We start from the raw sequence: 21,762 nt of genomic DNA, 5'->3' as shown, positions 1-21,762 counted from the left end.
TATATCCCTGTGTCTGTAACCTCTGTTATCCCCTCCTAAACTGGCTTTTCACCTTTTATCTAGCGTTGTATGCAGTGAATGGTAGAATCACACTGTGTAGAAACCCATGAAATTTCCATTGCAATAAACAAGCAGGAAAAAAAATACAGTCATTTCAACTTAACTCCTCCAATTTTATAAATACATATTAATTGCCAGATCTGCTTTACACTCATGGACAGGCCTAAATAAAACTAAGCGGATCACTTAATTTTAGTATTTAATCTGTTCAGTGCTACCTGTTGGCTTTCACTGGTGCACTCTTTGAGCTCATTTTTTCCTGTAACATCTGATCTTATCTTGTATGTACCGTAGGTCCATATGAAATTCTAAAATTTAGAATTAAAATATGTTCTTTAAAGAAATGGTAGACAAATTAATCTCAAATTTTGGGGATTACTATTCTGTATGCAAATGTCACATCAGACAGTAGGGGGCAACTTTCACTCACAAGTTGTACTTTATACATTCTGATATATAATATAATGACATGAAGTGGGTACTTCTGGTACTTACCTAAGTTTATTGTGTGGTCTTTATCAATTTTGTAAAATGGAAGGTTTCATTTTTAAACTCCCATTTTGTTCTCCAGGCAGCATGCTGAGGAAATATCTGGTTTATATACCAGAAAAATGCTGCAAGATAAAATAACAAACTACAATCTCAAAGCTGTTGAGAAATGAAAGGACGGACAATTATATTCCTCTAGCTTGCTGTCATAGGATTTGTGAGAAACCAATCTCAAAAAGATTATTTTTCCACACTTATATTTTGATAAATAATTCTTCCTTGAATAAGCAATTTATAAAAGTAATTAATTTAACACCCTAAAAAACAGAGCAGGGACTAATATAAAAGTTGGTATAAATAGCAAAGTATTCACTAATGATTTAACATGCATAATTAGACTATGTTTAACAATAAATCCATATTTAAAAATAAATTGATGTTCTATATCGTGTGTCAAATTTTGTATCACTTGAAAAAATGAATTTCCCCTGACAGCAAATGCTAAAAACAGGCATGCCATCAAAGGAAGGCATAAAGCAGTATTTTCTCCAAGTGTGTTTAACTATATTATAAAACTATGATTTGTGGATTAAAAGATTATATAATGTACAACATGTAATATCCAACTAACTGATTTCCCTTTAAAAATTATATTTAATTTTAAAAATGATCAGATTGCTGAAAGTAAAGAAGTGTGGTAGCTCTAAAAGTATTTTCACACCAAACATAGTCAAATAGAACAATAATACTTGTAATAAACCCACAAAACTAGGGCTAGTCTTGCTGTAAGGTTCACAGAATCAAGTGGTTAGGCCCAGGGTGAGGTTTTAGCAAGTTTGGGCAGAACCATGATTTCACGTGAAGGATATCAAATACTGGGAACCAAATAATACAAAACTTCATGCTCCATTTAAGCTTCAAACTTGAGAACAAAATACAGTGGATGTCAAACTGCAGTAAGAAAGTAGAAAACTGACTGCAGACCTTTCTTCTAAAGTGTCCTGAGATCCTTTGATAACTCAGATAAGTAACTAAGTGCAACAGTGTTTGTTAGGGGGTCAGAATAAGCTATTATGAATGTCTCATCTGGCTTTAAACCCAAAGAAAATGCACTTTGTTTTTCTTAGTGATGTAGCTAACAAGTATTTCTCTAAACATAACCCCACCTTAAAATACAAATCTCCCGTTTCAGTTGGTGCACTTAAACTGTATTTTACTTAATAGACAGAGCATAACATAAACAAGGATTACAAGATGTCAAAAACATCCACCCTCCAGCAGTTCCTGAAATGAACTTAAATTTTCATGTTAATACTCAAAGAGCACGTGTGTAACTGGTATTAACAGTACTACTTTACAAGCAAAGTTAATCATAAAAAGCACAGTACAAAAAGCAGAGCAGACATCTTACCACAAGAGATTACTTGAGATTACCTCATGATCCCATAATTTGTGCTGTTTTACAAATTACTGGGTGGGGGTTTTTGTTGTTTGGTTGCTTTTTTGGTCTTTTAACCTATGGCTAAGAAGCATCATGCTGTTTTATTACTGTGTTTTGACATGACTGAACTCCGGGTAAAACCAAACAGTTGATTTCCACTCCCTTTTTCTCCTCCTGATGATTTTCTCTCCTAGTGCCCTTCCATGAGTTGCAAGCCAGGACTCAACTTCCAGTTCATTTGCCTCCTCACTTGTATCCAGGGTTTGATTTCAAGTGGACAGCAGGAGATGTGGCTCCTCAGGCTGAGGGAGGGTCATGCTGGAGGGACAGCCAAACAGACTGTGAAGTTCAGTTGCATCCTTTCTCTTCCCTTGGTACGCAATAACCTATGCGTGACAGACTTGTTTCTGCTAAAACCCGGGTAAGCGTGCCCCAAAGGCAAAAAAGCTGCAGAAGTTTATGGAAACCTTCTTCCTAATGTAAAAGCTTCAAGAAAACAGGCTCAATACTAAAACAGGCAAATGAACAAAGACAAAACCAGACTCGCACCATCCCCTGCCTGCTGGCCCTCCAGGATCCCCTCCAGCGTAAACACCTGCGGCCCTCCCTCTCCCCTCCATCTGAAACCGGCCCTGGTTACACATGCTGAGGAGCAGCTCAGCGTGAAAGCTCACTTTGTACAGGACACCGGCTTCTTTACAATGTTTACTCCTCTCTCCATTTTCTTTTTCATTTCCTCATCCTATATTTTCTCCTTCCTTGCCTCCTAGGATATCTCCCACGTGACTTCTTCTACCTCAGCAACCCCTTTTCTGTCCATTTCCTCACTGACGTACAGCAATCCCAAGCAGCAGCCCATATTCCTCAGGCATTCAAAAATTACCACGTCCTTTGCAGCCACTTAACTTACTCTAGGCAGACATATCTCAGCCATCCTACCTCCACCTTCGTCTTCACCATCTGCTACCGCAGCAGCCAGGCTGCTGCCTGCCGTCCTCTGAGGCGGGCTGGCTAGGGCAGGGCAGGCCAGCGGGCAGCAGTGGGACAGCACAGCGGCTGGGCCGAGAGGGCCCGGCCTGCCTCTGCTCCAGAGGGACTGCGCTTGCAGGGCTTTTCTTCAAACAGCCTGAGGGGAAGCTGGAAAGGTTATGAAAGAGCGCTAGTCCTTCCAGCTTTCTCCCAGATGACGGGCAGTGATGTGTAGAATTAGCTCAAATACAACGGACCAGTCACAAGTAGTTGTTTCTTCTCTCATTAATTGTAAAGCCTCATTTCCTTACACGATAAGCATAAAGATAGAAGGGAAGCTTCCAGAAAATGGCTAATTAATTTTATCTCTCATTTGACTAAAAGCCTCTATTTCACCAATATCCCAAATGCATTTATTTGGCACCTGTTCAAGGATTCTTTCTTTTGTGAGGAAAAGAAACTTTTGGGGAAATGGTGGGGTTGGACGAGGTGACCTCCAGAGGTCCTCTGCAGCCTCAACCTTTCTGTGATCCTGTGATTTTTCAGGCAGCGCTCTCTGGTTACAGATATCTGAAGTTCGTTGAGAACACAACAGGACAGCAATTCTAGCAGACTACCCACAGTAACAATATGGAAACTCCCAAACTGTTGCCCTCTTAATTATAAACTAATTCTATACCCCAAGAACTTCAGCTCTTTGCTCTACATTTTCCTGCACGCTATTTTTTTGTCACCGTTGCAACTTGCCAGAAGTTCATCAAAATTTACAATCAACCAAGTGCAAAAAATAGGGTTATGGGCCTGATAAGGATGTGGACTTCCCACTTACTGAAGTGCAAGTCAAACACAAAAAGTATTTTGGTTTATAGCATCTAAGGAGTTCTTGTCAGTTTTTCCCAAAGCCTTTCTATACATTGATTTAAAAAAAACACCCCACCTTTAGCAGAAAAGTCTTCCTTCCACTTACCTGCTGTAGGGAGACTGTCCCCTAGAGAATGATGAAAACAGAAACAGCACATCTCACACCCTACAGACTTCATAACAATCAACTTCTACGCTCTCCCTAAACAGGCCAACTCAAAAAGAGAAGATACTGAAGAGATATTTAATAAAGCTGCAGTAATCAATGCTTTCCACAACATGCATGCTGTTGTAGGATCCATTGATAGCTGTACAGGGGGCTATGTCACAGGCCTCTATCCTATTTGTCTGATGTTGTGAGTGGAAGTATAATCCCTCATTACTCTCACAAACTTCTGTGAAAAGCTCTGTTACTAAAGACTTTGAGTAGATAACTGTAAATTCCATTCTAAGATAAATTACAAGTTACACTAACTTGTTTGGCTTAAATATAGATAGGCTACACCCCCCCCCACATATATTCTCACTCAGGTTATATTTACTGTATGCTGATACACTACTGGTACTGCTTTATAAATAGTTCCATTTTTGAGTATTTCATCTGAAAATGTAAATTATACCATTGACATTATCAGCCTATTGGAAAGTTTCAAAATGGGCCTGGTTTTGGTATACTACAATAACTGCTTATTACAGAGGAAAGAAGGTTAAACAATGTTTTCAAAATGTAGAAAGATTTTCTGTATGTTCTCTTAAGTTTGCTGTGGTTTATTTACTCTTTATTTATTATTTATTTACTATTTGTGTACTGTGTGTTTGGAGTCTGATGCTGATTGCTGCTTCTTCCTTTCATTTCTCTGGGAAAATTGCCCTATACATGGTAAAACCTTTTTGGTTTTTCATTGAATTTTCATTATCAAGTCAAAGGCTGTCAGCTATTGTAGCTGTTTATACTTATGAGTAAGTAATCAGAATAATCACTGGTTGCGTGATAGTTCTTCAAGCAAAAGAAACTTCACTTTATTGTGTTTTGGGTTTTTTGGGGGGTTTTTTTGGTTGGTTTTTTTTTGTAGTAGTAGTAGAAGGACCATATTTTTCCAATGGTTTTTCAAGAAAAGTTCAGTTCTTGTAGCTCTAATGCATAAGGAAATAATTTTGCATTCAACAAGAATAACAGTTTGCCTAAATAGAAAATAGATTATTTTACAAATCCACAGAAATGTTAAACAAATCATTGTCAGATCATGTGCAAGACCTGTCTTGCACTGTTGCAGCTATTGATGGACTGCTGAAGTAAGATATATTTTGATACAGAGAATGGGTATGGACAGAGGTTCCAGGTTAATGCCCTTGTTTCTCACAGCTGAGGGGACACAGTTGCTTTGTAAATCTAAAATATATTAAGAATTCATGAATGAAGGTCATGAAGAGTATAATTTCAGTATGAGTCCAGTCTTACTTGTTTGTTTTCTTACTCTTAAAATAATCTAAGCCTAATATAACAAAACCAGGAATAAACCACAGTAAATTGGTTACTACTGAAATCTACAGAAAAATTATCTGAGCAAATCACACTGTTAACAATAACATAGCTATTTCTTGTCAATTGCTTCACAAAACTGAATGGAAATTTGATAACATAACTGCAAGGCAGTATGCATGAAAGTCAACACTAAAATGCCTAGTTATTTGTATTTCAAAAATGTTAAATAGCTGAAACAAATGACAAAGTCATGCTTCTGCCATTCATAGAATTAAAAAAAATAATTAAGTGATTAGATGGTATATTAAGAGCAAAAGCTGTTTTCATGTACTTAGATCTAGATTTGGCTTCAATTTGGATTGAAGTAAGGTTTAGAAATGTGTCTCCTTTTTTCACCGTGGGGACAGTCAGGCATTGGAACAGGTTGCTCAGAGAAGTTATGCAGTCTCCATCCTTCGAGGTTTTCAAGACCAGATTGGCCATAGTCCTGAGCAACATGGTCTAACTTTATAGCTAATCCTGCAGCAGGTTGGACTAGAGACCACCTGAGGTCCCTTCTAACCTGAATGATCCTATCCTGATAGATTATTGTGGTAGAACTACTACTATTAAGAACCTATGAGCATTTCTGTTTCAAGGTTCGTAATTGCTTATTTTCTTAGGCAAAATATCCTCAACTTCTATCTAATAATTTACAAGCAGCTTTCGTTTGAAATGAAACTTTGCCAAGACTGAGTTAGACTTTGATCCCATGAAGTGTTGAGAGGTTGAAGTATGATTCAGCAAGGACCTCAGAAATAAGAAAAGCTTTTACATACCTCTAAAACCTACAGATGCACAACTTAGGGGTTTGGTGCTTACAAATTAAATTAAGACCAAAGTCTCCATGTTACATGTGACTTTCAAGGTCATGTCCTCCGAGTGCTAAGATTATACCATAATAAGAAACAAAACGCAGGTCAAATTCTTCCCTTGAGAAATTATTCTGATGAAATGAAGGTCTTAAAAAAGTTACCTCATCCCATTTTAAAAGATGCAAAGAGAATTAAAAGTTGTCAGCAATACCAGAAAGGAACTAATGAAAAGCACAGAGCAGTACATCTGTAGCATAGTCTGCAAAAGCAAATTTTATCACATGCATACAAAGGTATCAAATTGAACTTACATTCTGCAATTAATTTCATACAGGCAACATAATGCACTCAATTCAGTATTAGTTGCAGGATTAGTCCTAGTCTAATTACTAAGACGTATATCATAAACAGTAATGTTAAGGAAGTCTTATAAAAAATATTTATTCTCTTGTGGAATATCTTGAAAAACTGATATATAAATCATTATCATCACCTGCAAAAAGATCTAACTGCAACATAAAATATTTCTCTGGCTCTGAAACATGCAATAAAGTTTGTTGCACAATTTTAAGTCTGTATGTGAATTTATTTCTCAGTTCTAATACAAAACAAGAAAATTAAATTTAACAGCTAATATTTAGTCTTGATATCTTTGGTGAATTCTTGAGTTATAATAATGTCTTACTATGCCTTGAAATAATAAAAAGCATTTTAAGACAATAGTAATATTAACTTAAATACTGATCTTCAGTTGTAGAAGTTCTGTGAGGCAAGTTATTATAATTTTTGTCATGTTATATCTACTCTTATAAGCATATAATGAGATAAGCAGCAACTTACTGTACAGGAAAATTGACTGAGTTCACACAGATGTTACCTTGGTTCATGATGCACTTGCTTTTAACTTCCATCCCTAAGTTAAGGTTATAACAGGTTAAAAGCAACATTAAAAAAAAAAAAAAAGAAAAAGAAAAGAGGGGTTTTTTTTTGAGCTAAACTTAAGTTTCCATCTTGATAAACATACCTGGGACACACAGAGAATAGCAGCTATTATATCACGTAAGAAGATATCACAGCAAAGCTACAAGCTGTAACAATTAATGGGAAAACATATAAAATAACAAAACTGATCATCTGACCCTGCCCAATTCATCTTACGCAGGACCACTGTGGCATCCAAGTTACACCATGGAAAAAATTTAGCTATTCCACAAAAATTAATTCTAATTAAGCAACTTTTTAAAATATGGTATTATCCAGCATTCATAAGGCTCCTTTTTTAAAATAGAAAAAGAATTGTGCTTACTAACATATCGCACACAAAAAAGGATACTTTTTCCCTTAGGCTAGAGAGTACATAGATATAAGTTTTCTTCAAGCTATTCATAGCTAAAATCTGGACAAAATAGTACTAGATTACATTTTCCACTTTCCCTGCGCAGTGCAGCATTTAGACTTAAGATTTAAGAGTATGTTGGAAATACAGACTACTTAATGCAAGAACAAAACTTGCTAGTATGTTCGTATGTTTATGTTGCATAAGATAATACAATCCATCTGTTGGAAAAATCCTCACTGAATATTATATCTGTCTTAGTAATAAACATGAATAGAAATCAAGATATTTTTTTTAAATCCAAAACTGAGCAATAGTGAGCCTTACAAAGAAATATGTTTAGGAACCTGAGGCAAATTATACATGTTAATGTTGGAGTCACTGAGAACAGTTAACACAATGTAACCAAATGTCAACTGGAATATTTTGCAGTAACTTACTGAAGAGATCTGTGTTTAATGAATATACGAATGCTTGGTTTCTAAGTTTTCACTTCAGATGGAGAAGATTAAGTGCTAAGGGTGTTACTGTAAATGTTTAAGTGAGATGAACATCACTGATTTTCTAATTTTACCACATGGTTTATTTCAGAAGAAAACAAGCACCAGTTACATAGTTCTCCTGCAAGTCAGTAAACAGTCACACATGAAAACTCAATACAATTTGCTTCTTTGTTTATGTGCAGGATATTTAGTTTGGTTTGCGAAGTATTAGAAGAATAATAAGAAACTCCTGACAGAATACCACAACTAAATTTCTAAAAAGCCACTCAGTTAATCTCAGTGTTGAATCTAGCTGTTTCAAATTACTGTAATGTATAATAACAGTCTTATTGACAATATAGATGCACAGAGCCAAAAAAAGCTAGAAATAGTGGCCAAAATGATGAACTATAAGCGCCAGCCCAAATGACAACAAACATATGGCCATTAACTGAAGAATGAAGGGGTTTAGGAATGCAGCTGTCTGTGGTCTCCTAAAAGTTCCAGAGGAATGAAATGCTGTGAGGATTGGCAAAGTCTGGATGAGAAGTACTACTGAAGATGGTAGGTCCTAAAATGGAGTCAACCATACATTCATGTTGGAACTCAGAGATTTCTGTGGTCAGAATATATTCATTCCATTGGCCTCATAATGTACATCAACAAATTAATATTGTATGGATGTCATTTCAAAGCCTACTGAAGACGAAGAGCCATTATTGAAGCCATTAGAGCACAGATGGTTCAAACTATATGCAGATATTCATACTTGCATTTCTGCATTATAGCTGGTTTTTTTTGTTCTGTTGAACTGTAATGAATTGTCTCATAATCTATTCCATCTTCTTGCCATTAGCAGGCTTTGAATGTTCACAAATAGGAGCAAAGAACTCATTTTCCAGAGCTTTAATCACACAAAGAGGGAATGCCTAATTCTCTAAATGAAATGGTCTGTGATCACTGAAGCAGAGATTTAATATATCACGGCAAATTAGGTAGATTTTAATAAATTACTTATCTCTCTGAATACTTTACATATGCTTATGAAGAAACATAGCCTGTTTGCAAACAGTGGAAATCCACAGCCTATAAAATCCTTTGAAGAAAATGACAAATAAAAAAGTAAATTAAAAAATGAAATGTATTATAACCTCATTCTCAAGAGACAATCCTTTTGCAGCATTGATTCACAGCTCCATTAAAAATATCAATTAAATCCTTCACTGAGATTGGTTAAAAGCTGGAAAATTAACTTTCCAAGCTAGACACCAGTTATTCAGATACAACAATTCATTGTATATGTTTGATTTAGTTTCTAAAAGTGACAAAAAACAAATGAAAACACAGTTGGCCTGTCCCTACAGCTCAAACTAGGTGAAGCAAAATCTGATACTATATGGCTTCTTTTTGTTCTTTGACAGATGTTGGCAGAAAGTGAATCTTTTACTGTACAGAAGAATGAATGTGCCTTCCCTCCCCCTACTTCAAATCATGATAATCATAAACAGCTGATTATAATGTTAGTAGAAGGCTAAAAGTTATTTAAAAAAAGGTTGCAGTAATTTAATAAGTCCTGCAACTAGCCTCATTTTTTATATTTAATTGATAGGAACTGCATGCATCAAAGAAAACACATACTGAGATTTAATGTGCATAAAATGGATATTAGCATTTTAAAGAGGCAGATTAACACATTAATCCAAGTAATTTTCATATATTGCTTTTAATAAAATCTTCACAGTATAAAATTCTTAATGAGGCTAATCACAGGCATTCCATTTAGTGGGGTGATTAGGGATAACATAAAAGTATTTTTAATCAGTTTTCTAAGGCTTATGGTTTTTTTATTAAAAATTAAAAATTTGACTTGCATTTTTATTACTGTTTTATGTAGGAAAAAATCTTGAAAATGCAAATAAAGCACATCATTCAATCATGTAGGTATTAATTATTTACAAGACGTTGTCCATTGTGGAGAGATTCTTAGCCTTAGGGGGGAAATATAAAAACAAACAGACTGAAAAGTATACAAAACTTTACAACTACAAATCAAGCGTCCTTTTCATATAAATTATACATTAAATAGACTATAAGAATTACAAAGATCTCATCTTTGAAGTACTATCAAGCATGTATTTACACTGGGAGAAGGAACTTCTGTAGGCAAACTTCCCTTTCATGCCTCCTAGTCATCTCTGCATTCCTCATAGACTGAACGCAGCGCATGGAGGGCTTCCACTGTTACTTTGAGCTTTCCAATTACTGTACTATCATCTTGTGAGTCGAAAACTAGAAAGGAAACATCAGAAAACAGCATTAGCAATTTCATTTAAGGTTTTGCTTTTGTTCTGATTATTTTCTTTAGCATTTGGACAGATTAAAAGGCACCTAGCATATGCTTAAAAAAAGAGAAAAAAAGAAGAAATAAAAATGAAATCTTCCAGTTCAGGCAGGCACTCAACGTACTGGAAACTGAGTACTCTAAGAATGAGAATGTACATGAATAAAAGTATTAGTGTTGGAATTAACTGTGAAATAAAGAAAAATATCTGTATGATAATTGCCTAAATTAATTCTTTTTCACAATACGTAAATATAGATGTTCCAAATTCTATTAAAGACATATATGCATGCTTATAAATACTTTTAAGTAAAAAATACAGCAATTAATGCATTTTCTACACTGTGTGTATGACCAGTCCAAATCAGCCTGGACAGTTATTAGTATTTTAAGAGTAAATTATTTTTTCCAGTTGGTGCAATGCAAAATTATTTTAATTCCAGTCTTCTATGTGTTGTAAAATAGTAAAGTGTAGACAAAGATGGTACTTCACTTAGACTATTTAACTACCTTCATCTTTGTGTATGTGGGTTTTAAAGTAGTATTTAAAATTTCTATTTTACAGAAATTAGCTAACATGATTTAAAATTGCACTCTTTTACAATATCTAAGTAAGCCTAGAGGGCCACAATCTCTGCTGTTGTGATTAAAAACATGCTGCTAACAGTAAAAAATGAGGCTCTTTCCAATCCTCCATAAAAAGCAATGAGGCTGCCTAAAATGACACTAGAAGGGATTTGAATAAAAACAAATAATCTTGACAGCACATCTTTTCAAAGCAAATTATACAGCAGACAAATGGCAAGGTTATGTATTTACTATATAATGTGGGATAGGTACTCTGGGACATGCTACAACTTGTAGGCTCCTGGGGACAGCTCAGAAGAGGTTTGGAGAAGAAAAAAACATGGGATAAACCTTCCATCTTTTACTTTGTTGATAGAGCTATTATAGGACAGACTGGATGCTATTCTTAGCAATCCAAACCACTTTGTATATATCCTTGACAAATCACTCAGTGAACTGTCAACTTAAAGAACAGACTTCAGGGGACATTATTCTTTTTTACTTATAAGAATGGTAGGATAACTGTGATTAATGATATCAGAAGACAACATTAATTCTATTTTCTTAGTTTTAACATTGTCATATTATCTCTGAGACATATTGTTATATGTCTTGTCTATATTCTTTTCCATCCAGCCTCTTGCTGAGCCATTCACTTAATTGCTTCAAATTTCATGTAGGCCACTTCCACACAATCAGCAATGAAATGAACAAGATATGAAAAAGATATACGTTTGCAGTCCTCAAAAAGAATGAAGGAAGTTTATGGTATCTAACTTAAGAATGATTAGATCTTCATGTGGTAGTGTCCTATGAATTTACCTGTGACTAGGTTTATTCTTTTTCCCTCAGACCAACAGCCACCTCAGAGAATGTGTACAGTATTATTTAGGAATTTTATTTATTATGCCATTACATTTAGTTGAAGTCTGTGTCCAGATCTTAAGAACAGGTCCTTTTACAATGACTTTGTCCAAGAAAATATATTGATATATTCCACTTTTATTGTGATCCGACATATATTAACATAAAATTAATTTCAATTGTCCGAAATGTCTAAATTTTCAGAAAATATGGTATGGATGCAATAAAGAGAAAATCTAAACTGTACAGCATCTGCAGGGAAAGGGAGAAGTGTGGACAGAAATAAGAATAAAATTATTTCTATCTATTACTATCACTTTCATAGATATAATGTACACAACAATGTAAAATGTACAATGTAAAAATTAGTTCAAATGTCTTATGATCAGGGGAAGAAATGCTCCTCACAATATTGAAGTAGTTGTCATTACATAGTAATGATTACCTTTGGACAGAACAAGTAACTAGTAACTAAGTAACAACTAACTAACAACTAGTAACAAAAACCAGTCCTTCCTGTCATAATAATTATCTCAGGTGACGATCAGGACTTTTAAGAGTTTTGTGAAAGGTGACTTTCAAGGGTACAAAATTATATTTATATCACTAATCAATCGTATCAAATGGGAATTATGACAATGGGAATTATGGCTGTAAAATCCATAACAAAAACAATTTTCCAGTGAGAGACTATGAAATACCTTTTTGGAGGAGATGCGCTTTTGTACAACTACTTGGAGAAAAATTATTAGTGTAGAAAAGATTAAGTGTTCAGCCACAGTAAGAAGTGCATCAAATCTGTATATTATTTTTCCAGGGTATGGAAATTTGATTCTTCTTAGAATTTTCCTTATCGTGTTCCTGGAACTTTGATGCATACTTTGAGTATTTTAGCTGCAGCATGCATGGATGCAAATCATGCATGATAATGGAAATGGATAAGAAAGCCTATTTCTTGCCCTCACTACACAGCTCCCCACCACTCAAGGTATGGTAATTAGACACAGCAATAAAAGTAGCAAAGTCACATTAGATTGTCATTGTATTAGGGCCAACTAGAATTCTTGCTGTTGCACAGTGTACCTTGCAAAATGGTTGCATTGTGTCTAATAATCAAGCTGGTTCACTCACCACTATAGGAGAGCAACTGTTTTATAACAGATATACTCTCAACTTCTTCACTGAGCTTTACCACAACGGGGAAAGAGGATGGAGATCAACAGGTAAGGAGAAAAATGCACCATTGATAACCATGTCCCTGCTACCTTGGGGAATAGGAAAGTCTTAGCAAGGAGAATATTTTCCTTCACTGTCTATGAAAGGACCAAGTAGCCTTCTCAGGTCTTTTTATCAGCATTATAAAAATGCTGTCCTAAGACCCAGGAAATGGAAGATTCCACACCTCCTACTCACCTCGTCTTGCTTTCATGAGTCACAGTGAAAGTTCAGTCATAGTCTGTTACAGAAGGATGCTTACTCTAAACTGATACCTAACCAAAGCCACCAGTATTTCATATTGCCTCTGATACAGGTTTCATATGGAGGACACAAGCTTGAGGTACTCTGGGGTTTATAACATAACATCAAATAAAATATAGACATTAGCAATACAGAATTACTGGCATAAATTTTAATAACAAAATGCATATTTGTAGGCTTACTAGCATGATGTTATACAGAATAGAAAATTATAAGTGGACATGTCCTGAAAGTTCTTAGGTTTTATAAACTAATTATTATGAGCTGGGAATGCTGGTTTGTTTTGTTGGGTTTTTTTAAACAGATTTTAAGGAATAACAATAGTACATGGTTTTGGCAGACTTTTGCAAACAAACGTGGAAGCCATTAGTTAATATTAAAGAATTTCTTATTGAAACAATGTTAGACAATCACTTGCACAGTAAAGCTTGCAGAGAAAAACAGAAATTCAACAAATAATTTTTAGGTTACAAAACGTTACAAGAAAGTAATCTCTAAAATTTACCATCAATATCTTGCTCAATGATATCTCTTTGATTCTGGAATATCTCTCTCAAACTGACATAAGCAAAACCGATATCTTCACATTCAAGATCCTGTTCATCTTCTGGGGGATCACTGACCACTGTAAATCGTAGGCTAAGCATAAAAGGGGAAAAAAAAAAAAAGAAAAAGAAAAAAAGATATTTTACCTTCAAAAAGGGTTGAAAATTAACTCAAAAACCAGAAAAAAGGCAAAAAACCACACTTTATTTTATAAGTTAAGCATAAACCAGAACTGTTTATTGATTATATTCAACATTTTCCATGACAAGAATAGTCTGAGACCCTTTCTTTTAAATCGTCCCTCCTTCTTTAGCATTATTTAGCAATACTAGAAGGACAGAGAGGTTGTAACCACAGAACTGCAGGCTTATAGAAGTGTTTCATTTTTCTGCCCCCTCCTCACCACCCTGTGCCACAATTCTTGTTCATATGCCAGTGACGGGCAGAATAGTCTAAGGATTAAGGACTTTTTCACATTTGAAACTTGTACATTTGTTTAGCTCAACTGCTAAATCAACTGTTCAAATCACTTAATTTCTTTCTATTTACCCCCCATAGGTAAAAATCAAGACTGTATCTATGTTCTTTGAGGCCTGTATAGCAAAACTTATTTATATAAAATATCTAAAAATATAGTTAGGGATTTCTTTGTAGGTTTTTTTTTTTGGTTGGTTGGTTTGGGGTTTTGTTTGTTTGTTTTTCAAATTTTTTACACTGCATACCATGCAAATTATTTGATGTATAGAAATAAAAACAATTCATAAGCAAAAATGGAAGGTTTATATTAAATGTAATTATGTTTTCTTGGTTAAAACCTTGTAATACCATAAACTTGTTAAAAATGTTCAACTACTTTAATTCAGTTGGGCCATATAAGATGAACCTGTATGATTATTTCAGCTTTGATGTGGAGCATGCTTATGAAGTAAAACTTTTCAGTTGTCCCCAATTGTGGTCCTATATTTGCATTTGTCTTGGAGCACATTAATTGGCTTTCTGGGCTAAATGAAACTGAAGGTGTGCTCCAGGAGTACCTACCCCTAATGCAGTAATCCACTGTGATAGACATTCAGTCAGTAGGATCACAAGTTTTCTGAATTCTCCAAATCATCCTAAAAATCTGTGTACTGTGAATATCAGACCATTAGCAACAACTGCTTTGCACTAGAGAGTCTCTGGTCTGCACTACTTGATAATGTAGATTTAGTCTCAGTAAATTTTAAGCCATGCATTTTGTTGGCTTTACACTAAGTGGTGTGGGAGACATGAGATAAAGAATTGAGAAAGACAAACCATATCAAACATTTTCCTGATATCAGAAATGTCAGCCATATTCAATGAAGCAAGTACTTCTAAACACCAAGTGTAAAATATTTCGCTGAAAGTTATTAAGAATTTTCACACCTCATTTAGATACTTGGAGAGCATATTCTAGCCAAGAACACATTCCACAAAAATAACAGGAACTTAAATGCAGTTCTCTCAAAATAGTATCTTTCTAATGTTGTCTTGTGTATTCATTATTTAAAGTTGGACCTTACACAGCAATTTGTCCTGCACTTGTTCCCTCTGACCAGTACCTCTCATATTTTATCTTCGTTATTCTGTTCTTGTCTTGCACATAAAAAACTACCCATGAGTACAGCCTGGATACAAAGGCCCTTGAGTATTTACTGGGCTGTCTAAACAGCCTGTTTGTCCATCCCAAACATCTAAGCTTATCAACTACACAAAATATTTGCATTTCTTCTGTGAACTTAAATTACACTCATTACATCCAAGTATGGCTTTTCTTTTAAAACACATTTATTCCAGTATTGTGCTGGAGCTGCCTTAAGTCAGTGGCTTGTGTTGGGGCCAAAAACGCCGAGACAGATAAAATGACAGGAATTCAGAGCTAACTACTTTTTTGGTATGCCTTGGCAATGTTATTTAAACTGTGAATGCTTGTGAGCTTTACAGACGAAAAATGTTACAATAAGCATAATTACAAATGAATAACAATCAAGCTGCATAAAATCTAAGTCTACAGGAAAGGATATCCTAGACAAAATATAATCAAATCCTCCTAAAAGACTAAACATAACAACTGCAATATGCTTTTCTAGTAGTTTATTTTTGTGCTTGGCTCTTACTAACAAATATTTATTATAGAAAATATATACATAAATATTTGTTTGTCACTAAACCCAGACATCTATTGAAAATATGTGTCTTTAAAAAAAATTTCTGCAGTCAGAGAAGGAAAAACATCACAGCTATTTCCAACAGCAGGTGTCTTGATTGAGTATAATGGATCTAACTTAAGATTTTTGGTACAGAGCTAAGCAGCTGCAAAACTGCCAAAATTCAATCAAAAAGAAAGAAATACTTAGATGTGTAAGATAAATACGAAATGAAATAAAAACAAATTAAAAATTGTAAGAATAACTGATAAAATTGCTGGGTATTGGGAACAGGTCTGTTTTATGATTCACTGTCAATGTTAAATCAAATCAATTGGACAAACCGGCTTAGCAGTTAAGACAGTTATAGAAGAGGTGGAGATCAGTACTAGATTAATTTTTATCACTTAAGGGTACCAACTATTGCTAAAATTTTCACTAAAGCATAAACTAAAAGCAGGCCCAGTAGTATTTGGGACAGTACCTTATAGCCAAAGTGGAGAGTTGTTCATACCGGTCCACTTTCTGGTTCAGATCATATGCAAGTATTTTACATGAATACAGCAAGCTTCAACAAAACAGATCAAAAGAACTGCACCTCTAACACCTTATAGTTCCAATATGCCTAAAAGATCATAATATTGGATTAAATCTTTGCTGCTAATGAGAAAGGAGATTTGAACTGTGGATCCCAGGAGAATACTTCAACTACTAGACTGCAAGAATGGTACCGCAATCACTTTAACTTCTATATTTAAAAAAAATATTACAAATGCTTTCAGTTTAGAAAATATTTAAATATGATGTTCAGTATGCTTTAACTTGTTTTCTTCATTTGCCAAAAATTGCAACAGTTTTGTTTTCAGGTTGAACTGGCTAAAAAGACAGTTTACAATGCCTTGGAACATGCTGGACGTGAACAGGCTTCTCACTCTGCTTCAGCACAGAATGTACAAACGTGCTGCTAGTGTCTCATCTTACCTTAACAGTGCCTCACTTATGTAAGAAGCTTTGATATATGTTGGAATATCAAATTCATACTAGGATTTCTTACATAAATAAAGCTATGTATAGTGTTTCTCTCCCATACTTCTCTCTAGGATCCTAGACTTTCTCTCTAGCTCATTTCCACATTTCTTTTCTGTAACACCAGGTATCAGTACTCACTTCCTTGCAGGAATCCCATGCCTGCTGACAGAATAAGAAGGAATCTTGACATTCTGTTAAAAGTACTGTGCGGGAAGATATTTGCTAGCCACTGCAAGAAAGACTAGAGAACTAAATGAAACTTGTCTGCTAATAAAGGGCCAAAAGAAAAGTAAAAAAATAAAAACTGCCTTAAGCTTAAAATGTGCTTTACAACGAAGAAGAAAAACCTGGACAAATATTTATCGATGTTGTTATGATAACACTTAAAGGTGTTATCACCGGCAGGGAATTTAGAGTGCCTGAAGAAAAGCTGTGATGTAGATGAATTTGATTCTAATTCTTTATTCCAGAGATCAGTCATTTTTAAGCAGCAGGGAGAAAACCTGTGTGTTAATATAGTATATTAATGTGAAGCTAACACTGTACACATCTCTATACTCCTATAACATGGATGCATAGATTCTGTTACTTTGGAGAACAATGACTTCATATAGTCAATTTCTTGGAGTAACAATCATTTCCTATCAAGAAATGATGCACCTGTCAGGATCAGCCTGGAAACCTCTTGCATAAACCTGTTCACTCTTGTTAGCACAGCAGGGTGACTGTTAGAAGAATGGATTCCTCCATTCTTCACATATGTCTCTTTTGACACTTGTCAGAAAAGCATATACTCTACCACCATGACTGCAAGCATTGCAAGTACAATCTGACATGAGGAATATCAGGTAAGTTTCTCTGTATAGCCCAAATTTCTACGCTCTTAAAATGCTGAAAGGCAACAGTGGAATACAGACAGGATGAAGAATAAAAGATAACTATGACACAATCACAATAAATTAAATGGACTGCCAGAAATGCTTCCTGTTATTAACCGACTTAAAGACTTGAACATCTAAGGAAATAACTATGGGGTTCAGATGATAAAATAAGATAATAATTTTGTATCCTTTGTTTTTTGCAAAGTTTTACAAATACTAGTAAGTATAGCTTCCTAACATATATAAGGAATGTAATTTGAATCCCTATTGTTCAGACAAAGAAACAAAACAAAAAAGGTACCCATGTCACACACTACAGCTATAAGGAAAAGCAAGCGTTCTGACAAAATTTCCATATTCATGATAGAGATATTGTCTGTCTGAAAACGTAAAGACAAAGATGCTTGTCAAAAGAGAAGAACCATCTTCGTGGTATGCAACAATTACTAACCTAAAGAGGATTTTAAAAAGTCTGCCTAGTCTCCTACTACCTTATGCTCATATATCTTAGATTTTATATCATTCTATTTAGCAGCATGTTTTCTTGATTTTCTTGAATACTGAATATTCTTGCATTTTCTGCCACTAAAGCCATTTATTCAAATGTGGAACAAAAAAAAAAATATCAACATTTCTAGTAAACACTTATGATGATTCCATATCAAGAAATGAAATTGAAAGAGAAAAATCAACTTTGTTGTGAAATCTTATCTTTCATGAACAGTAAATCCCACTCCCAACAAATTTATAGATTGGATATTAGGAAAAATTTCTTCACCAAAAGGGCTGTCAAGCATTGGGACAGGCTGCCCAGAGAAGTGGTTGAGTCACCATCCCTGGAGGTATTTAAAAGACATGTAGATGTGGCAATTAGGGACATGGTTTAGTGGTGGACTTGGCAGTGTTAACAGTTGGACTAGATGATCTTAAAGTTCTTTTCCAACCTAAACAAATCTATGATTCAAACACACTTTCCCATATAAATGCCATGCCAATCTGTATTTATTTATTTGTAAGTATAAACTAAAACAGTACAAAGCTGTGAAATGCATTATTTTCAGGGCCAAGTTGACTCCTGTTTCAACTATAGGATTAGATTATAGTTGCAACTTTGGCTTAGCAGTAATTTTATGTATTATATTAATATCTCTTTTAACACCTGAGAATATTTATCTTTTCCAAGGGGTTTTCATTAAAGTGTCTCTCCTTTTGGAAGACAAAGATAGGACGTGATGTATCTATTTATTTATGTTCTAATATGGACCCAAATCTTGAGTACCATTTCTAACAACATTTATTGTGACAGGAAGCAAGTTCACCTGAAAACTTAATGCACCACTTAATATACATAATACACTATCTATGCTCCTATAATCTAGCATAGCAGTAACACCAATAAAGTGTCAGGCTAAACCATGTGCAGGCAATTTTAAATGATATTTATATCCATGATAATTTGGTTTCCTGAGCTTTAAAGCTTTAGTTTAGTTCAGTTCCTGTTTCAGCTAAAAAAGCTTTGATATTAGTTTGTAAGGCTTATGATAGAAAACATGTGTTGAAGATGTAACTAGGCCAGGTTTAAAATGCATAGAGTTGAAAACATTCGGTGAATAGGCAGAATCTTTCCATAAATTTTGTTTCTTGGTGGTCGTCTCGCTAGGATAAAGTGAGGAACTGGACTACTGATGAACTTCCTGCCTTGCTATTTAGTCAATACAGAATTGAAATTTCACCACAGACCAAACTAGACACACCGATAAATGCATAAAATAACCTACCTGGTCACACAGAGGACAGTACCATGATGGAACACATAAAAGACGAATGTTTCTGTTGTGGGAAAAAGCTTGCTGCTGTTATTTTACCTTATTTTTACCTTAGGTTTGTTAAATATTTAGTACCTAAGTATTTGTAGGTTAAATTGCAGCCCACAGACTAGCTATTTTCTTTTGCTAAACTACCCCTCAGGAAAAAAAGTATATTTTGTCCTCAGTATTGTTAAATTCTTAGTAGAACATGTTACCCACTGTCCAAATCTATACGGTAATAAGCAAGCAGATGACGTCTTTTAAGTGAAGACTTTTTTTTTTTTTTTTAAATCTCCAAACCTAAGAATGTTTTGCTATGATATTTCCATCCCAACAGGTAATCATTTAATGGTGTTCCCTGCTCCATTCCAGTGAAACTTGTTTTCTGACCAAGACATGAAACTCAGCTTTAGAAAGGAAATGGAATGAAGAGATCATTCTCTTAGTACGGAGTGAATCTGTGATTTGTGAATAAATATGTATTTAAAAGATTTACAAGTAAATCCCACACTTCAAATGTGATCAGCAAGTATTCTACTCTTCTGCAAATTAAATGGATCTTTAAATTAATAACTGTTCCACTTTAATGAAGATTGACCTTCAAGAGGAAACAGAATCAAAGGATGTCATTCATTCTTTCAAAGCAATGCACATGCTATCTCAATCAAAAAATCTGAATGAGAACAAACTTATTATTATGAGCTTGGACAAGACTAATTCATACTCTTTCTCCTATGTATTCATATAATAGATGCCTGCTGCATCAAAAAAAAAAAAAAAAAAAAAGGTTTTTGAAAATTCTAGGGCCAAGGAACACTTCCTGAAGCTCTTGCACTCCTTTTAGTACTCTGAATTCAGAAAACAACAGATGTATTTCTCTACCATCAGGTAGATATGTGCTTTTCAAATTCATTATTGATAGAATGCTAATGATAAAATCTCTCTTTTGCAAAATGAGGTTGTTAAAAAAACAACCAAAACCCAAACCAACAAAACCAAAGCACAGCACTGAAACAACATTAAGAGAGGTTGCAATATTCCATGCCACATGAACCTACTCAGGGAAGAAATGTAGATCAATTGCCACATCAGAACGTAGGTACCATTCCTAGCTGAAACAAAATCGTCTCTTAGTTAGTTATGTACTAACTTCTCAGGGATACCTCCTCAATAGAGTCAAACAACAAGGCAAACTATAAGCATTATTTACAAAGACCTTTTACAGAGTTACTCAGCTCTAATATGTACCTGTCAGTATGTAGATCTGGCTTTAGAAGCATAGACTTGAGATACTCTCTTCTTGCATGATTGTTTGCCTTATCCACATGTATCACTGCAAAGCAAATTGGAATTAATATAATTAGTTATCAATTATTTTTCATCTTTTAGAAGAAAGAACATGAAAATAAGAACAAAGAAAAATAACCATTTCTTTCCCTTCTCTTTCCTAAGGAAAAGCAACAATGTTAGAATCAAATTTGAAAGGTCATGTGATCTAATGGCGTGTCACTGGCAGGTTTATGTGCACACTGTCAAAAAAGATACAAGAGGCATCTAAGCATGCCACATAGCTGTCATTTTCTGTTAATGGCAATAGCAGTCATGATTTTAAAAGCCAGTGGTCTTTATTGCTTTGTATTTGAAGTGATTTACTGCATTTTCTTCCACTGAGGAAGCTAGTGATAATGATAATGTATGGCAGAGTTCTTGTCCTTTTTGACAGCCTTAGTAATTTAATCCTCCTTTCCTGCCACAATATTTCAGTAAGAGAAACATCTAGACCAATGGACTGGACAAAATCCACAGCCTGGGGAGCATGTGAATGCTCTGAAAGCCTTTTATTGTTTTAATTTAAAATACAAACACAAGGACCAACTTTTAATTTTTGTACCATTAATATGACCCACAGTAAAAAATAGCCTTGGTTTGGAAAAAATGAGAGACAGGGTTTTATGAAATTCTTTAAGAAGTTTTTGGGCATCTTATATTAAGAAACTAGCTGCCTTCTTGCAAATGGTATCAGCCTACAAGTATCAGTAAACTACTGGGAAAGATTATAAAAATTCAGGATGCAAAAATTGAAAAACAGTGTTAAAGGATTACTCTC

At 34.6% G+C, this 21,762-nt stretch overlaps 1 protein-coding gene across 1 annotated transcript in view; it reads right to left on the bottom strand.

Annotated features, from left to right (window-relative positions):
- Positions 1-7,929: 7,929 nt before the first annotated feature.
- Positions 7,930-21,762, bottom strand: part of RPGRIP1L (RPGRIP1 like) — an 83,828-nt gene continuing 69,995 nt past the window's right edge. The window contains exons 26-28 of the mRNA XM_049806740.1: positions 20,904-20,988; positions 13,732-13,865; positions 7,930-10,264 (exon numbers count right to left, since the gene is read on the bottom strand). Of these exons, the coding sequence (XP_049662697.1) occupies positions 10,161-10,264; positions 13,732-13,865; positions 20,904-20,988 (323 nt within the window). The 3' untranslated portion in view covers positions 7,930-10,160. The remainder of the gene's footprint in view (positions 10,265-13,731; positions 13,866-20,903; positions 20,989-21,762) is intronic.

The sequence above is a fragment of the Accipiter gentilis genome, chromosome 7 (assembly GCF_929443795.1).
Source record: "Accipiter gentilis chromosome 7, bAccGen1.1, whole genome shotgun sequence".
Taxonomy (NCBI): Eukaryota; Metazoa; Chordata; class Aves; order Accipitriformes; family Accipitridae; genus Astur; species Astur gentilis.
This window is presented reverse-complemented; position numbering and strand designations above follow the sequence as displayed.